Below are 20,049 nucleotides of genomic sequence, written 5' to 3' on the forward strand. Positions count from 1 at the left end.
TTTTTACTTTCTCAAAAAAACTTATTTTGTATGAGCGTTTATAAGCGTTTTGAAAAATGGGGACATGGGTTATGTCCTCATAAGTCACACTCTCCTTGTAATACCTGTGTCATACCCATGTCATTATAAAGTGAAGTGACATTCAGCCAAGTATGGTGACCCATACTCAGAATTTGTGCTCTGCATTTAACCCATCCGAAATGCACACACACAGAGCAGTGAACACACACACACACCCGGAGCAGTGGGCAGCCATTTATGCTGCGGCGCCCGGGAAGCAGTTGGGGGTTCGGTGTCTTGCTCAAGGGCACCTAAGTCGTGGTATTGAAGGTGGAGAGAGAACTGTACATGCACTCCCCCCACCCACAATTCCTGCCGGCCCGGGACTCGAACTCACAACCTTTCGATTGGGAGTCCGACTCTCTAACCATTAGGCCACGACTTCCCCTGAAAGTCGTGCTCAGGACATACAGAGTTGTGTCCTGATATGACACAAAAACAAGAACACACACACACACACACCTTTACATGGTTTTCATCAAAACCAGTGAGCAGTCACTGATGATGTTTTTGGATTTCTTTTTATCTCAAAAGATCCAGAAATTTACATTTTTCAATATTTGAGCCCTTTAAATTAAGCTGGAAAAAACAATGCAAAATAAGTCATTTTAAAAATGTCAATATTTTGACTGAATCTACTTTCTCTGAAGGAACTAATCAGATTTCAGCAGTCGCGTGACGCAGTCGCTGAGCTCTGTTTAGTAACAGGTGGCAGTGAAAGACGACCATCTGCTATCTGAGATTAGTTAACTCTAACTTCAGAATCACACACACATACACACACGCAGATGCACACTCACACTCACACACACACACACACACACACACACACACACACACACACACACACACACACACACACAAGGACCTGCAGACTCACATAAATCGAGCTACAAGCAGGTTTCAGGGAAACAAATTAATTCCTTAAACATTCAAGAGGATTTAGACAAGCTGCATGGACATCTATTTTGTTCATATCTCCCATAAAACACAATATCTAAATTAATACTAACAGATTGTCTCTTACTATTGCACATCTAATTAAAAGACAGTTGATCTACAAATAGAGTTGCCTATAAATAACTTAAACCTTACCAAACATGCATTAAAAACAAGAATGAAATGTCACTGTTTCCACTCTAAAAATGACTTTTCAATTTTATAAATAAAACTATGATTATTGGAGTATTTATCTACTATTTCAGTTTTTCTGCTTTCAAATTTCATATTTGATAAAATTTTACTTGCCATTTCTGTTTCTGAAAATTGTTCAAACATGATATTTGCGTCACTGCCATAGTAAATATTTAACAAATAAAATGACAGAAAGCAAGCTTCTGTGAGTAACTTAGGTATTTTGACAGAAACTTAAAGTACAATTGCTAATTTTTGTGAGGGATTGAGTGAAATATTCACTTCATTGCATGTGGTTATTAAACCACCCGTAACAGTTTCGATAAATACAGCAGTAATTGACCCCTGAGACCTTTTAAGAGCCACTAATGTAGATAAACTTATTAAGCTCTCGCACGTTTTCTTCTAGTCCTTCCTGACCTGCAGTGATGCTCATGCACTGCTGAATTTCACTTCAGTTTCAATGCATTTTTAATGCAAAGCTGACAGATGAACACAGTGTGGACAGTTATGTATCAACCCTTGTGGGGTTTGAACCCTTGACCTTTCTGTGACCCAACATTAACATACAGCAGCCCAACATCAACTAAAGCAAAGCAACCTTCACACAGCCAATAACTATAAATACAAACAAAACTGACTTTATCCTGAAGAAGCTATTACTCACCAGTGGCTGCTGGTGAAGAAAGCGGTGATTCCAGTGGTGTTTTCACTCAGGTCCAGTGGACGTGTGAGCATTCACAGCTCAGGCGTCTGAGGCTAATATGGATGAGCGGTGACTTCATGAGTTCAGTAATCTGCTCTAAACCCGACAGACCACGAGTCTGACCAACATCTGACCGTCTGATAGTTTCTACAACTAAACATATCATTTTTATTCATATCTCATAACCTATACAGGCTACAAATCTGTATATAAATCAAATTTGTTAATAAATCTCATAGTCTATGGAATAATAAACATAAAATTGAGATAGCATGATATACAATATGTTAGTAATACTACAATAATATGATACATACTGTAGGTATATGATGTATATTAATCATATATTTTATTAAAAATATTTCACTAATTTCATTAAAGGTTAATAATAAAAATGTGTGTGTGTGCGTGTGTGTGTGTGTGTGTGTATATATATAGCTATTATTTTTTTAATTACAAAAAAATCACATATGGTTTAAAAAATATAAATTTTATATTTGATATTAAGTAAATATAAAAAAACTTTTTCTCCAAATTCTCAATATCCATCAGTCTCAGCCATTGAACACAATTGAGAAAATTAATGTTTATCTATAACTACAACACAGATTTAATTCCTGACTAATAATATCTGTAATTCATGATTAAACTGCTAGAGATAAACCATTAAATAAATATAAGCTGTCCAAAACACTGCAGAGAATGGTAATTTGCCACAACATAAAATGTAAAAAAAATAAAATAAATAAAATCACACACATTAAGGAATTATGCTTTTATTCATTTTATTACAAGAAAATTTCACAATGCTATTTTTATATAATGATCAAGGATTTCATTATTGTATTCTCTCTCATTAGAATCTTATCGTTACAGAAAATGTTATTATACAGATTTGTTCAATGTCTCCTCATTGCTTGGTCATATTCCGCAGGAGTGCTGGTCACATTTATCTGTACAATTCAATTGTTCGTTTTTTACTGTACATTTTTGTGTAGTTGATTAAAAAGGCAGTCAGCACTTAAATAAGCTGTGGTTTCTTTTTTCCTAGTGTCTTTTAAAGTATATTCAAATAAAACGTTCGCCTGTGACTCCGCCCCCTGGGGGGACGGGGGCGGGGCTACACCAGGTCATGTGATTATAAGGAAGCTTCAGGGATTGGGTGACCAGGCCCGTGTTCCCCCGCACAAGCCCTTCGTGCACCCACGCGTTTGGCACTGCGCACACAAACAAGACTCACGAGATATAAACGACAAGCAAAGCTCTTTGTGATGTCATAATGATGCCTACTAATGGGAGAAAAAGTAAAAGTGTCATGTCAATGACACATTAGACAAAAAGTGCCACCCTCCAGAGTCCATATTTTTGCATTAAATGGGGAATAATGTTCTTCTTTTTTTTTTCTCACTCTCCTGGCAGGCACCTTCAGTTTCTATTAAAATGCTACAGCTATAAGATCTAGCATTGAACACACAAAGCAACTGCAATGAAAAGAACAAAGTTGCCTTAATAATAATAATATTAATAATAATTAATAATAATGAGAAGAAAAATGCAATAATAATACAGAATAAATGTCTTTTCATAATTAGATTTTATCATTTAAAAGTATATTTTTTTCTTTCTTTGAAATAATAATTTTTTTCTCATATGTATCTAGTTTTGTGATCAAGATGTTGACTATACTTCAGCGTTATCCAAATCAATAAAAACTAGCTGTGCCGTTGCATATTACAGTCAATGATAGGTGAACATGCACCGTGAACCACCGTCGCTCTCCCTCCGTCGGGACGCTTCTGTCATCATAGACGGCCGATGACCATGACGTCCACCACCTCGCCCTTGTGGAGCTCCACGTATTGCTCAGTTTTGGGAGGTAGCATCAGGAGTCCGTTAGCGCTGCGCATGCTCATGAGTCTGCTGCTAACCTGGTTCCCTGGAGGAAGACGAGATGGAGAAAAGCATGAAAATATGTGACCCTGGAGTCTGGTCATAAGTGTCAATTTTTTAAAATTGAGATTTTTACATAATCTGAAAGATGAATATATAAGTTTGCCATTGATGCATGGTTTGTTAGGATAGGACAATATCTGGCTGAGATACAACTATTTGAAAATCTGAAATCTGAGGATGCAAAAAAAAAACCCACACATTTAAAGTTGTTCAAATGAAGTTCTTCGCAATGCATATTACTAATCATAAATGAAGGTTTGATATATTTATGGTAGGAAATTTACAAGATATCTTAATGGAACATGATCTTTACTTAATATGCTATGAATGTGATCCTATTACCCTAATGATTTTTGTCATAACAGAAAAATCGATCATTTTGATCCATATACAATGTATTGTTGGCTATTGCTACATATTTATCTGTGCTACTTCTGACTATACTTTTTGTGCTGCAGGGACACATATAGTGCCTTCAACCAGACCCCACTAATGTCAGAGGAACCAACATACATCTTGCTATATCCACAAACATGAGAAAGTAAGAGTGTATAGCAACCCTCTACACACTCATTGACATATTTATATATACACACTAATAAATTCTACATCTAAACAGCTGTAAATTTATTATATATTTTTATATTATTTTATGCATTTCTTTCAAATATATATCCCAAATCAAATCAGTTTCTCTTCACAAAATTACAATTATTATTATTTTTATTATTATTATTTTCTTTTTAATTATAATATGCATTTTTAATGCAAATTTTGTAATTAAAGGGTTAGTTCACCCAATTTGCAAAATGATGCCATTAATAACTTACCCTCATGTCGTTCCAAATCCGTAAGACCGCCGTTTATCTTCGGAACACAGTTTAAGATATTTTAGATTTAGTCCGAGAGCTCTCAGTCCCTCCATTGAAACTGTATGTACAGTATACTGTCCATGTTCAGAAAGGTAAGAAAAACATCATCAAAGTAGTCCATGTGACATCAGAGGGTCAGTTAGAATTTGTTGAAGCATCGAAAATACATTTTGGTCCAAAAATAGCAAAAACTACGACTTTATTCAGCATTGTCTTCTCTTCCTTGTCTGTTGTGAGAGAGTTCAAAACAAAGCAGTTTGTGATATCCGGTTCGCGAATGAATCATTCGATGTAACCGGATCTTTTTGAACCAGTTCACCAAAGCGAACTGAATTGTTTTAAACTGTTCGCAGCTCTAATACGCATTAATCCACAAATGACTTAAGCTGTTAACTTTTTTAATGTGGCTGACACTTCCTCTGAGTTCAAACAAACCAATATCCCGGAGTAATGCATGTACTCAGACAGTACACTGAAGCCCCTTTCACACTGCACGTCGGACCCGGCATATTGCCGGAACATTGCCGGGTCGCCTTCTGTGTGAAAGCAAACACGTCCCGGGATTGATTCCGGCATTAAACCCGGGTCGGGGACCTAACATTGTCGGGTTCAACCCGGGACGAGCGATGTGTGAACAAAAGCCAGATCTAATGCTGTGTCGAAGTGATGACCCGCGTTATTGCGCGACTCTTTTACTGGCTGTTTTGAAGGAAGATCAACGTTTGCGACGAAAATATAAGTGCAAAATGTAATGAAGCAGAGATCAGTTAGTTCCTCACTTTCCACGCTGACGCCGAGATCGTTCGCTTGCTTCAGTGAAAGTATAACGTATAGCGTATAAAGTATAAAGTATAGCGTTTTCGACTCGTACATTACACGTCACGCCCTGATGTCACGTGTCGTTACGGGATCTTCATGGGTTGTGTGTGAAAGCACGCACATATCCCGGGTAATCACTGGCAGTGTGAAAGTGCAGAATCTAGCAACCCGGGAACAATTGCCGGAACACTTTACCCATGTATTTGCTGGAATGGCAGTGTGAAAGGGGCTTGACTGAACTGCCGTGAAAAGAGAACTGAAGATGAACACCGAGCCGAACCAGATAATGACTCATTCATGAGTCAAGAACCGTTTCTGTCAGACGTGTCCGATTCGAGAACGGAGGAGCTGATGATACTGCGCATGTGTGATTCAGCGTGAAGCAAACCGACACACACGCCATTACGTCGAGCGCAAAAGAACCGGTAAACCGTTTTCTTCAACCGGTTTATTGAATCGAACTGTCAGAAAGAACTACTGGTGATCCGAAAACCGATGCAACCGGTTCTTGACTCGTGAACGAGTCAGTCTTTTGTTCATTATCTGGCTCGGCTCGGTGTTCATCTTCAGTTCTCTCTTCACAGCAGTTCAGTCAGTGTACTGTTTGAGTAAATGAATTACTCCGGGATATTGGTTTGTTTGAACTCAGAGGGAGTGTCAGCCACATTAAAAAAGTTAACAGCTTAAGTCATTTGTGGATTAATGCGTATTGGAGACACGAACCGTTTAAAACGATTCAGTTCAATTTGGTGAACTGGTTCAAAAAGATCCGGTTACATCGAATGATTCGTTCGCGAACCGGATATCACAAACTGCTTTGCTTTGAACTCTCTTACAACAGACACGGAAGAGAAGACAATGCTGAATAAAGTCGTCGTTTTTGCTATTTTTGGACCAAAATGTATTTTCGATGCTTCAATAAATTCTAACTGACCCTCTGATGTCACATGGACTACTTTGAAGATGTTTTTCTTACCTTTCTGGACATGGACAGTAGACCGTCCACACAGCTTCAATGAAGGGACTGAGAGCTCATGACTAAATCTAAAATATCTTAAACTGTGTTCCAAAGATAAACGGAGGTCTTACGGGTTTGAAACAACATGAGGGTGAGTTATTAATGACATAATTTTCATTTTTGGGTGACCTATCCCTTTAACAATTAAATCATGGTAACCATGCATGAAAATATATGGATCAGGGTGACTATAGTTTAAAATAAAACCATAAACAACATTTTTGCAACTGGAAATAATTTAAACTTAACGGAAATAAAATAAAACCCCTTAAACTTAGCTGCTATGCCATTTGTGCTTTTTAATTGAACTTGATGTACAAAAATAACTACAATTGAAATAAACATAAAAACTGTATTAACATTAAAAACTATAATAATAAAACTGCTAATAATGATAAAAACACACAAAAAAATTAATCAAATTAAAATAAAAACAAAAAATAAAAAAAGTAAAAAAAAAGTCATTCAAAATATTAATAAAAACTTGTATATATATATATATATATATATATATATATATATATATATATATATATATATATATATATATATATATATATATATATATATATATATTTATAAACTACAGCTGATTGTCTGAAATCAAAGGTGATTGGTAAACTCTTACATTGGCATGACATTTGCACAATTGTTCAAAAAGTCTAAAACATAGAATAAATCTAAACAAAACTCAACATTCTGAAAGGAAAAATCAAGAAGGAATATAATTTAAATGTCGCTTCTGTAATAATAATAATAATAATAATATTAATGTAATGTGTGACCTGTGCTCTGTGCCCATGGCAGAGGTTCCTGATGGTGCCATGTCAAAATACAGCGGTGATACTCCGGACGGGGATCCAGCTTCACATCACATGACAACTGGAAACAATTAAGCACAATTCAGATGTTGTTACCAAGGCTGTCAATAGATTTGAATGTTTTGCAATTAATGTTCTGAAATTCATGCACTGACATATTCTTTTATTTTGTAAATTAATACTTTTATCCAGCAAGGATGCATTTAGTTGAACAAAAGTGGCAGTAAATACATTTATAATATTGCAAAAAAAAAATTTGAATAACTGCTGCTCTTTTGAACATTCTATCCAATAAAGAATCTTGGAAAATAAAATGTATCAGTTTTCTTTTGAGCAGCAAATCATCATTTTAGAATGATTTCTGAAAATCATGTGGAGGACTGGAGGAATGAAATAAATTACATGTTACTATATATTACAATAGAATACAGTTATTTTAAATTCTAATAATATTTCACAATATTACGATTTGTACTGTATTTTTTACTGTACTGTATATGAGCAGAAGAATCCTACTGATCCCAAACTTTTGAAGAGCACTTTATATAAAGGTCCTATATAATTCTATGTAAAGTTGAAGGTTGAAGGTGATCTTACCCTGGCTTTTATTATAGTGGGTCGCGGGTCTAAGATTCCCTGCATCTTCCTCAAGGCAGGAATGACGAAGAGGTTACATGTTACGACCGCTGACACAGGGTTACCTGTGAATCACCAGAGAGCCACAAACACACAGATCAATCACTAATACATGAAAAAATAGCCAAATCTATGTGTTGGGATTACAGACTAGTATGTGTTTTGAAAAAATACACCAATAAACTCTCTCACCGTCCCTACCTGGCAGAGCAAAGATAAGTTTTCGAGACCCGTCCATATCAAGAGTGGCAAATGTTGTGGGGAGACTAACGGAAGACAAACCAGAGCTCAATACCCGCGTGAACTCATTTTCATCGTTTGACACTCAAGATCAAGGCATTTTCACACTGAGAGCATGTCATCTGAAATGAGACCATCTCAATACACGCTTATAGTTTAGTATTAAAACTATTCTATTCTATTATTCTATTCATTTTAATAAAATAAATATACATTCCTATGAATTAAATGGACTGACATCCAGGCTGTCTCTTTGGAGTTGTTAAATTTTATCATTTGAACTTTATAATTTCAATTAAAACAGAATAGTATTAAAATAAGTGTAATTGAATATATTTAATTTAAAATTTAAATAAATGGTAATAAAACATATTTTAATAAAATACATGGTTAAAATAAGATGAAATAAATAAAATGTAGTACTTTGGATTAAATGAACTGATAACCAAGTTTGAATTTTTTTTAGATTAAATTTTGCTCTAATTAAAAGTGGATAAAGACTATAATGTATAATAACAGTATTATAAACTATACTTTTATATTATTCTATTAATTTAAATAAAAATATACATTTTATTTTATAATAAAAATAAATGGCAATAAAAATAATGTGATTAAAATATTTTTAGTTAGAAGTTTATTTATTTATTTATTATTATTATTTTTTGAAAGATTTCATTAAATTAAAGTGTTTGGTTCAATTCATGCGGTTTCAGAAGTGGAAACACCCTGATTGTGCATTACTTGTACAATCTTCACGCAGATGTCACCGGTTTCTTCAAAAACTCACCCTGGTTTCATGAAGACACGTCCAAAGTGTATCTGAGCATGAAGGTCGATATCAAGTACCTGTTTCAGGTAATCCTGTTAAAACATCCATTTACAATGATCTTAACGATCTGCTAAACTTGAACCAATAAAAAAAAAATATATATATATATCACCAATGCCTGATTGTATTAATTATATTCTCTTTAATATACTTGATAGGCACCTCATTTCTTTAGCAGTAGATCTCTTTGATGTGACAGTCTTACTGCAATCCAGCCACTAGATGTCAGTATAAAGTTATTACTAAAGTAAACTCAAAGTGTCATGCTTCTCCATGCATCTTCCTAAAACTAAAACTGTCAACTAAATTCACAGAGCACATGCACGAACTCTTGTACCTTTTCCCCCATGGACACGCCCCCTGAGGTGATGATGACGTCAGCGCGGCTGATTCCCTCATTCAGAGCGTTCAACAGGTCATCAGGGCTGCAGGGAACCACGGTTACAGTAACCATGACAACTGATGCCACCAAAACATGATTTATAGCCTTAAAGATACCAAAATCAAATGCAATAACTGTAATAAACTGAATAAAGGGGGTGGGGTGGGGGGGGGGGGGGGGGTTTATACAACTATATTGAATTCATTTATTCGTGTTTTTAATTTGTGAACTAAACATAAGTTTACCAAGATTTAACAATATTACATGCAATTCCATGAGGCTGTAGTTATAATTTTCCTTTACAACCATTTCAGGAATTTAGGGTGCATGCATGGTACATAATTTAAGTCCTAGTTGCAATAATATATGTATTTTGCTTGCTGGAGTAAAATGATAAATATAGAGAAGGAGGTTTAATACCTAGTTTAGCAGTTTACCTAGTTAAGTCATTTGTGTTTCAGTGAAAGATGCTTATGATTTTTGTAAAAATGCCCCTGAAATGAGTCTCCATTAGTCATTTATTTTAATATATGCACACTTTTTGGGGGGAGAGAATTGAAAAGGTTACAAAAATAAGCTAAGATTGTTACTCATTTTGTTGATGCTGATGTGATCCAAAGGTGTTATTGAAGTTGAACTTTGATGCAGTTTTGATGTTTTCTCATTACTCAAGTCAAATGGTTTAAAAAAAAACAGTTTTTTTTTTTTTTACATTTAAAACTGACATTAAATTTAAACCTAAAAACAATGCTAACTATTCAATTGTCTGCCATGCACAATGTTTTTCAGTACTCTTTCCTTTCTGCATATTTGGCCTGACAAGTTTGGTTATATGTACTCTTGTTGGTACAATATGCTTAGGAACAAAAAACAATTGTTTTCCTAATTAATGTTGTTCAGTTGTTTTGACGCAATCTTTTTTGTTTAAAGCGCTGTATAAATAAAGGTGACTTGACATATGACAGATACATTCATTGATCAAAAACTGATTGGTAAAAAATGTATATTTTTCCCCCCTGTTTTTATATATTTTACACACTATTTTTTCTGTCTAAAGGCTGGAAGCTGCTCACTTGTCTCCCACGATGCCCAGGTTGATGGTGGGATATCCGTGCTCCTGTATGGTGGCAAGCAGCGTCGAGCGATTCGAGTCTCTGATCTTACCAGGGTTTAAATCGTCCTCTGGGTTCAGCAGCTGAAATATACATACACAAATACATACATATACTGTACATGAAACACAAGCTAACCGCTTGCTGCTCAGGAATTTCTTAATTAGTACGTTTTAGCACTGCTTTTGTCACTAACATGTCAGCAAAAGTCCACCGAATGATCCAGCAAAATTCTGACAGCGTCTGGGTTTTTATGAAAACTACAGCTTGAACTTTTATATTTTTTAATGCCTGCTAACAAACAGAAAAATAGGACAACACAGCCTCTTTTTCTGTTTCCTCTATAGCACTGATTAGAAAAAATCAGTAAGATCATATTTTTTACAGTGTGAGAGAAAGCTAGAGGATCCCCATTAGATCTAATTGCTGTCTAGAAGAAACAGTGGAGATTTTAAGAGCAGTGTGTGTTGTAGTGGCACCTCGTTGCCTGTAGACATCACAGCCACGACTGGAAACTTCTGCACTTCCACCTCTGTGACGCCCACCGTTGCCAGCAGCCCGATCTCAGACGGGCCCATGTGAGTGCCTTTGGCCAGCACGCATTCACCACGCTTAATGTCGTGACCGATGGGCCTGCAGAAGCAGAAGACGGGACAGACTCGTTCAGACGCATCCGAGACTCACACAGTCAGGCTGGGATACGCTCACAGACGCTCACCTGATGTCTTGACCTGGACGAGCCTGAACCAGAATCCGCACCTCAAGCTCTTCTGTGCCCTGAGAAATAAACAGATAATAACTGACAGCCGAGCTGGTATTTAATGGCAGAGTGAAATATTTTCAGATTATTATCATCAGTGAATAACAGTACTAATTCATTTCCTCACACTTTTCAAATAATTTTGGTAGAATTTGACTAAACATTTGATAAAATAAGTTCATCCCATTTCTGCAATTTTGTATACTTGTATTATAAATATTTTGTATATTATACTGTATATACATAAAAAAAAAAATAGATAGTCAATATGTAACCCTGGACCACAAAACCAGTCATAAGAATCAATTTCTTGATATTAAGATCACCATGAAGCTGAATAAATAAGCTTTTCTTTGATGTATGGTTTGCTAGGATCTGACAATATTTGACTGAGATACAACTATTAGAATAAAAAAAATATTGAGAAAATCCCCTTTAAAGTTGTTCAAATGAAATTCTTAGCAATGCATGTTACTGATCAAAAATTAGGGTTTGATGGTAGGAAATTTACAAAATATCTTCAACATGATCTTTACTTACGTAATATCCAAATTACTTTTGGCATAAAAGAAAAATGTATAAATTTGACCATTACAATGTTTTTTTTAGCTATTATGTTACAAATATACCCCAGCGACTCAAGGCTGCTTTTGTGCTCCAGGGTCACATATATTTATTATACAACATTTATTTTATATGAAAATACAATATACTTCTTAAAAACATAAATGTTATAATATTATATAGTGTGCATTCATAACTTTAAATGACCACAATAAACCTTAGGAAATAAAGATTCATTTCACTCAGTTCCAGTTCCAGTTCTTAAAATGTGAGGTAGTAAGATTTTTCTGAAAGAAATTAATACTTTTATCTATCATGTGTGCATTAAATTGAGTGTCATTAAAGACATTTATAATGTTACAAAATATTTCTATTTGAAATAAATGTTATTGTTTTGAACTTTCTATTCATCAAAGAATCTTGTATCACAGTTTCCACAAAAATATTGAGCAGCACAACAGTTTTCAACATCGATATTAATCAGAAATGTTTCTTGAGCAGCAAATCAGTATATTAGAATGATTTCTGAAGATCATGTGACACTGAAGACTGGTGTAATGATGCTGAAAATACAGCTGCGCATCACAGAAATAAATTACATTTTATCATATATTTACATAGAAATTATTGTAATAATATTTAAATTTTTTTACTGTATTTTTGATCAAATAAATGCAGCCTTGATCAAGCAAAGAGACTTTCAAATACATAAAAATAACTTACCGCCCCCAGACTTTTGAACGATAGCGCATAAGAATAAATTAAAATGATTTAATAATGTATGACTATGTTTTATTGAAGAATCAGCAGGCTGTAACTCACGTCTTCAGACTCTCGCAGGAGTTCGGTGTCTTCTACTTGAACCACAGCATCTGCGCCGCATGGAATCGGAGCACCTGTCGTCACCCGCATCACCTGACCCGGCATCACGGTGTGTGTGGGCTGGAAACACACGTTACAGCAGTCCCTATGGATAGCTTTCCTCACATCTGAAGGTGGATTTCTCAAACGATATCTTTTCTTTTCTCACCTGCTCTCCAGCCTGAGACTCGCCGATAATAAATCTGTCACCAGGACCATCAGCCGCTGCCAGGACACAGAGACAACATTGTAGCATGCTACTGTTTCCCAGCTAAAAGAATATATTATAAGAACGTTTTGATACCATTTCCATTAAATTATGGACAGAATAAAGGTTTCAGATGTCCTCGGAATGTTCAAAATGTCCATGAACATGAACATTCTATGAGCATTTTAAAACAACTAGTAACGTTAATAGAATGTTTCATTTGAATCATTCTGTAATGGATGTTACTTTTGAATGTTCTCTGAATGTTTTGAAATATGTAACTGAACGTTAGCTACTTATTGGAATGTTTAGATAATGTTCCCCAAAATATTATGGGAAAGTTCCATTGTAAACATTCTACAAACATTATGGGAATGTTACTTTTAAATGTTCTCTGAATGTTTTGAAACAAATAACGTTACCTAAAACATTAAAGGAAAGTTCAAAGAATGTTTTGGTAACATTCTTAAGTTATAGACACCTTAAAATGTAATTTCGAATGTTTTCAGTAATGTTCAAAATGGACAGTTTTTAAAAAATGTTACCTAAAACATTAAGGGAATATTTAATTTTCCATTTTTCAGAAATAATAGGGACGCTAGTTTGGAATGTTCTTTGAACATTTTGAAACAAGCAGCAGACAATAACATTAAAAAAAAGCATTAATGGAATGTTCCAATTTGAATAATTTTGCAAACATTATTGGAACGTTACTTTTGAATGTTCTCTGAACATTTTAAAACAAGACTTTTAATCTATTTGAAATATTTTGTTAACTGTTAACTATTTAATAACAGTATTAAGGATTTGTTTCTTTTGAATGTTCTCTGAAAGTTATGAAACAAACAGTGTAATGTTTTAAAAAACACATTAGACGAAAGCTACAGAAGTTGATATGTTTATCAAAATAAAGTGTAACTGTCGAATCTAAGCTTGTTTGAAATGGCTGAAGTTATTAAGTTATTATTTGTTAGTTACAGTGTTGGGAAGGTTACTTTGGAAATGTAATAGGTTACAGATTACAAGTTACCCTGTTTAAAATGTAATAGTAGTGTAACTTTTTCAATTACTTTATTAAAGTAATGTAACTAATTACTTTTGAGTACTTTTGATTACTTTCTAAATTTGTGAAAATTAAAGAATAATAAATAAAAGCATATACATCAACTTAAATACAGATATCTAATAAGCATGTGACGTATTCTGTGTAATAAACTCCTGAAACATTGGTGTTTTTTTTAAACTGCTGTCTCTGTATATGATGATAGTTTTCTCAAAATAAGTAAAATGCACATGAAGTGACAGAGCAGTTCTAGAAATTATATTTATGTGTTCGTGTACTCCTATATTGAGGCAGCAGAGGTTGAAAACACTGCGAGCTTCAGTAGGCCTATGTGTAGAAAATGAAACCATGTCTTTGCCATTAATTTACTGGAGGGGCGGACTGGGAAAAAAATTCATACTGGAAAATTCAAACTCACACAAACAAATTCATGGACAAAACTATTTTTTTGTATGGACCTGACATAAAAAAGGTTTAAATCTTTAATTTGGGGACATGCAAAATAATTAAAAGTTCTCTCCTGAACTGCACCTTCACTTCCATTTTTCTCTTCAGTCTCTTTATTTTGCCCTGTTATCCATCTCTCTCGTGACTTTAATACTCAAGATTGAACAAAACTATACTTTACAATACAATACTCTACAATACTACAATATCTTTATAGAAAAATCCTAATACTGTACACGAGTCATGTTTTTCCCTTACAAAAATTTACCATGCTCTTATTAGCCTATATAAAAGTAAAATAACCTTGTTTTTTTTTGCAAATGGATTTGTATTTATTTTTAAATAAATACATTTGTAAAATAATTTTACATTTTTGGTTACCACAGTTAAACAATAGTAACCATTTTCCCTGGGTTTATAGTTAAATATTAAAATGTTAATTTTCGTAAGGGTTGTGTTGTTGTCTGTCGTAGCTCCCCCTAAACCTATAAAAAAAATCTGATTTTTTTTTCAGCTAAATTACTACTGTAACATTACAACAGATAATAATGATGTCCTTTATATAGTATTTTGAGTGATGACCGATGAGCAACGTGCTGCTGCTTGATTAAATAAATTAAAAAACAAAGACAAAAAAGCATCTTTACAGATGAAACTGACCTGAAACCCTGAACAGGAGTTCTGCTTCTCTGCTCCAGCTGTCCACTCTCTCTCTCTCTCTCTCTCTCTCTCTCTCTCTCTCTCTCTCTCTCTCTCTCTCTCTCTCGCATTGATTACTCTGAGTCTAATCCAAACCGTTTTGCGGAGGCGCGGAGAGCGCGCGAGTCATGACTTATTAGAGATTTAATTATCAAATGGCGGATTCGCAAATGATCGCTTTAGTACATTCGGCAGGCAATTATACAATAATGATATTAAATAGTGGGGCAAAATCGGCTGCCAGGCCACCGGGAATTGTCCCGGTTCTCCCGGTGTCCAGTCCGCACCTGATTTCCACAGACACGAAGAATGTGCAAGTCATATATTGCATTTTTGGGGCTTTATATTCACAGACACTAGTCGATGTCATGTTTTGATTCAAGTGTACTGACCTACTTTTGATTTAGTCATCCAAAATGTGGCATATTCCGTCCGCGTTAGGCATTTCGTTTTTATGACTGGATTCTACGAACCAGACTGTATTTCCGCATCCCGGAAATTATTAGGGCGGTATGTCTCAGAATAGTCAGTGCAATTTGGGAAATAAATCAGTTAAATCTGTATGTGGATGTGTGTAAATATTCAAATGTAATCCCCTTTGTAATCGTTAAAAATTTCATAAGTAACTGTAATTTAATTACTCATTTTTTCTTAGTAACTGTAACTAATTACAGTTACAATAATTTTGTAATTAAATTACGTAACGCCGTTACATGTAACTAGTTACTCCCCAACACTGGTTAGTTATTAGTTACTGTTACATACTGTGTATTATTTTGCATTAATATGCAAACTGTATGCAGTACAGAGTGTGTGCAAGAGATATAATTTGGTAAATTGCTGGGACTGAAAGACTGTATTATTTTGTGGGTATGAAGAAACTAAAATAGGCTCAGTATTGAATTTAAAGCAATTGAATGTTAAGATCTTCCTAATGTTATGAAGTGCTAGAAATCTTCCTAAACATGGCCTACATCAGACACGTGTTTACAGACTGTCAGTAAATACTCATGAGCTCATAAATATGCAATTAATGCAAAATCCCCAAGTGCTGAAGTTTACTCTGCACAAGTTCTTGTTGTGACATTTTTAAGCAGGAAACTCCCATCCAGCACCAAGTCCATAAGAAATGAATGAAGCATTTGACATGCATCCCCTGAGAGGCGTTTGAAGCGTCGCTCTCTAGCAGACATGAGTAATGCTTCAACATGCAGCACTAGAGCGTGAGTTAACCAGCTCTGTCAGAACGCCGGGTAATCGTGGAGTCATGCCGATGCTCACCTCTTACAGCGTAGCCGTCTTTAACAGAGGCAGGGAACGGAGGCAGGTTGTCTTTGGCATAAACGTCCTGAGCCAGAACACGACCCATGCCGTCTATGAGAACATCGACAGATGTGTTTATTAGCACATAATATGCATGTAAAACAGGCTTTTTAACAATACATAGAGGATGATGAGCTGCCTGATATTTACCCCCACAAATAAATAGTAGTCATAATACAAAAATAAACAATCTAGAGAAAATGTGAATTTAGTGCATTTTAAATGCAGGCTTCTGTGGAAGCTTATTTCTGACAAGGAATAAAAAAATTTATGACTTTACATCTCATTTCTGACTTTTTCTTCTTAATTTTGAGTTTTCATCTCACAATTCAGATTTTTTTTCATAATGAGTTTACAACTCAAATGATTTTTTTCTCATAATTTTGAGTTTACATCTCATATTTCAGATTTATTTATGATGAGTTTACAATATGTTTTTTCAGAATTGATCTCACAATTCTGATTTTTTTTCTCTATTTTTCAGTTTACATATCACAATTTTGACTTTTGTTATTAGAACTTTGAATTTACATCTTGCAGTTGATTTTTTCTTGAAAATTCTGTTTACATCTTGCAATTCTGTTTTTCACCACTGAATTATTATTATTCTTTTTTTTAAAAGGTAACTGCAATTTTTTCTCACTTTTGCAGGCTAACATCTTGCAATTCTGTTTTTTCTTCTATGTTTTTTCTTCTTCTTCTTTTTTTTACGATTCAGACTTACACAGTTACTGAGTTTATTAATTTATAAATTTGAGAGAAAACCCCCCAGAATTGTCTGCTAAAAAGTTAAAATTATTATTTTTTTTTTTGTTGTTGTTTGGCGGAAATAAGCTGTAGTTTTATTTTTCTATTTTTATTTATCATCTAAGATTAAGTTGATGCTCTGCACACACACACACACACACACACACACACACACACACACACACACACACACATGGTTTGAAGATAAGAAGCTATCATCAGATTACTGAAGGATCAGTCTCACAGCAGATTAACACACACTGCTATGATCTACATCTCACACACTGGGATTCACTTCCAGCATCCATAAATGTGTTTTATTAAAGGAATAAATCATTAAAAGACAGACAGAATGAAAGGTAAACAGTCAATGCAGAATGTGTTTGTACCTCTGTAGTTAATGATCTCAGTGCCCAGAACTGCGGTCATCTCCAGCACAGTGATGAAGGCTTTATCCATAGAGGTGAGAGGAAATGTAGACATACGGTGTCTCCGAGCCACTTTGGTGATGTCTACCGCACTATGACCTGCACACACACACACACACACACACACACACACACACACACACACACACACACACACACACACACACACACACACACACACACACACACACACACACACACACACACACACACACACACACACACACAAACCCTCAACACTTCATATAAACAGTACAAAAATAAAGTTCAACTGATGTGGGTTTGTTCCATGTCTGATCCTAATATCTAGAGATGCCAATATATAAAGAGGCTGTATTTTGTCATATCATTTTACGATAATAAATATCACAGAAAATAGAAACTGTATGACGTCTCGTTAACATAATATTTACGGCGTGTCTATTTATTCTTTGTTTTTTAAATATCTTGTCTTTTTAATAAATATAACTATATACAGCGAATCAGGGTTATTTTAGTATCAAGATAATTTAGATTTTATTAAATATTTTGAATTAGTTTAGTTTTACATTTTTGTTTTGTTTAGTTGTGTGTCATTTTTAATAGTTTTTAATAAAATATTTCTATATAGTTTTTATTATTATTAAAAAATATTTTCTATTTTATTTCTGTTAACATTTTATTATATGCCAAGTAACATTTTATAGTTTTAGTTAACTATAACAATCCTGCACTGAATATGATATTATTATTCTATACTGTTTTAAAAACAAATACTAAAAGCACTCATATATTTATTTCATAATCATATGCAGGTCAAACACAGGAAAAGTAATTCCATGAAGAAACACACTTGCTCGTAAGATGTTTTCTTTGCTGCTGCATCGTGACTGCACCTGAAGAAAAAAAACAAGGGAAGAAAGAGACAAAACCAGTTAATATTTCATTGTTTGCTGTGTTTTCATGGAGCTGTAATGAGATGTTTGCTACTAAACCCCAGAAAACAATAAGCAATTTCATGCTGCTGTCATATCATTATGAAAAGCAGAGACAAACATGTAACTGGGAATTCTGGGATGTAATGAGGAGAAAAAGACCGAGATTGAGGTCGGTAAGATTTGTAATTTTTTATAAAAAAAAGTCTCTTCTGATTACCTAGGCTGCATGTATTTGATCAAAAAATGCTGCTAAAACAGTAAAATATTATTACAGTTTAAACAGCCATTGTCTATTTGAATGTAATTTAAAATCTAATTTATTCCTGCAGATTCAAAGTTGAATGTTCAGTCTTCAGTGTCACAGGATCGTTCAGAAATTATTCTAATACAGTATGATGATTTACTGCTTAAGAAACATCTCTGATTATTATCAATGATAAAAACTGTTTAATATATATATATATATATATATATATATATATATTTAAAAAAAATGTAAATTCAAAGGAATGCCATTTATTTGAAATAGAAATTGTTTGAAACATTTACTGCCACTTTTGATCAATCTAATGCACCCTTGCTGAATAAAATGATCGATTTCTTTTCAAGTTTTTTTTTTTTTAAATCATACCGATCTCAAACTTTTAAACAGTATTGTATCAGTGATACCATCTAACTGACTTCTCACCTGTCCAAACTGAACATGACCTGATCTAAACCAGGCCAAAAATACATAAACCCGTTTGCCTTCCATTATATCTAATGACAGAAATATTACATACCAAAAACATTACATTCAGTGTCATCTGATTTTAAAACAATCTACTCTATGGTTCTTCTCCTGTTGTCCTCTCTGTAATCTCAACGTGTTGCTCAACCCTTCTGGATTGGAGTGCTAGTTTGTGATGACTGTATTTGTTAAAAGCACCCTATAATCAGTGGCAGGAAAGCTCTTATAGACTCTCTGGAGCACTACAGCGAGCGAAATATTCTTGAGGAGCTACTGCGGCCCGAAGAGCAACAGACAGCTGAGAGAAGAACGACTGAAGAACTGAAGGAGGAGAGAAAGACAATTACGAGAGCGAGACCCTGAACAGCACAGAGCTCATGAAACATGAGAGAGAGACGCACAGAACAGCTGAAAGAGCAAAACGCAGCGAGCAGTGAGGGAATAATAAATCAAACGAGATGGTGAGGTCAGCAAAAGCCCCGAAACACTGTAACTTCTGAAACTTTGTTTGTGGATTTGAATTGCATAGGTTCAATAACCAGCACTTTTTTTGTTGTTGACTAAAACCATAATTTTATGCTACTAGCTTTTCATGCCATAATAGTTTTTTTTTTTATCTCAGATAATATGCTCAAATAAATATGTAGGCCTAAATCAATATCTGAGATTTTTGTATTTGAATATTGCATATGCAATTTCCATCCATTTAAATTTCCA

The 20,049-nt window shown here is 34.4% G+C and overlaps 1 protein-coding gene across 6 annotated transcripts in view; it reads right to left on the bottom strand.

Moving 5' to 3' along the window:
* Positions 1-3,266: 3,266 nt before the first annotated feature.
* LOC132106410 (gephyrin-like) overlaps positions 3,267-20,049 on the bottom strand; it is an 85,872-nt gene continuing 69,089 nt past the window's right edge. For 4 of the 6 annotated variants that reach the window (XM_059512067.1, XM_059512066.1, XM_059512064.1 and 1 more), the window contains 14 exons: positions 18,518-18,560; positions 17,647-17,784; positions 16,469-16,561; positions 12,940-12,995; positions 12,732-12,851; positions 11,304-11,362; positions 11,065-11,218; positions 10,547-10,668; positions 9,429-9,516; positions 9,050-9,123; positions 8,212-8,285; positions 7,981-8,084; positions 7,348-7,444; positions 3,267-3,836 (listed from right to left, as the gene is read on the bottom strand). In XM_059512067.1, coding sequence (XP_059368050.1) covers positions 3,703-3,836; positions 7,348-7,444; positions 7,981-8,084; positions 8,212-8,285; positions 9,050-9,123; positions 9,429-9,516; positions 10,547-10,668; positions 11,065-11,218; positions 11,304-11,362; positions 12,732-12,851; positions 12,940-12,995; positions 16,469-16,561; positions 17,647-17,784; positions 18,518-18,560 — 1,356 coding nt within the window. In that variant the 3' untranslated portion in view covers positions 3,267-3,702. The remainder of the gene's footprint in view (positions 3,837-7,347; positions 7,445-7,980; positions 8,085-8,211; positions 8,286-9,049; positions 9,124-9,428; positions 9,517-10,546; positions 10,669-11,064; positions 11,219-11,303; positions 11,363-12,731; positions 12,852-12,939; positions 12,996-16,468; positions 16,562-17,646; positions 17,785-18,517; positions 18,561-20,049) is intronic. The other 2 variants (XM_059512068.1, XM_059512065.1) reach the window with 1 other exon arrangement.

Source organism: Carassius carassius, chromosome 27 (genome assembly GCF_963082965.1).
Source record: "Carassius carassius chromosome 27, fCarCar2.1, whole genome shotgun sequence".
Taxonomy (NCBI): domain Eukaryota; kingdom Metazoa; phylum Chordata; class Actinopteri; order Cypriniformes; family Cyprinidae; genus Carassius; species Carassius carassius.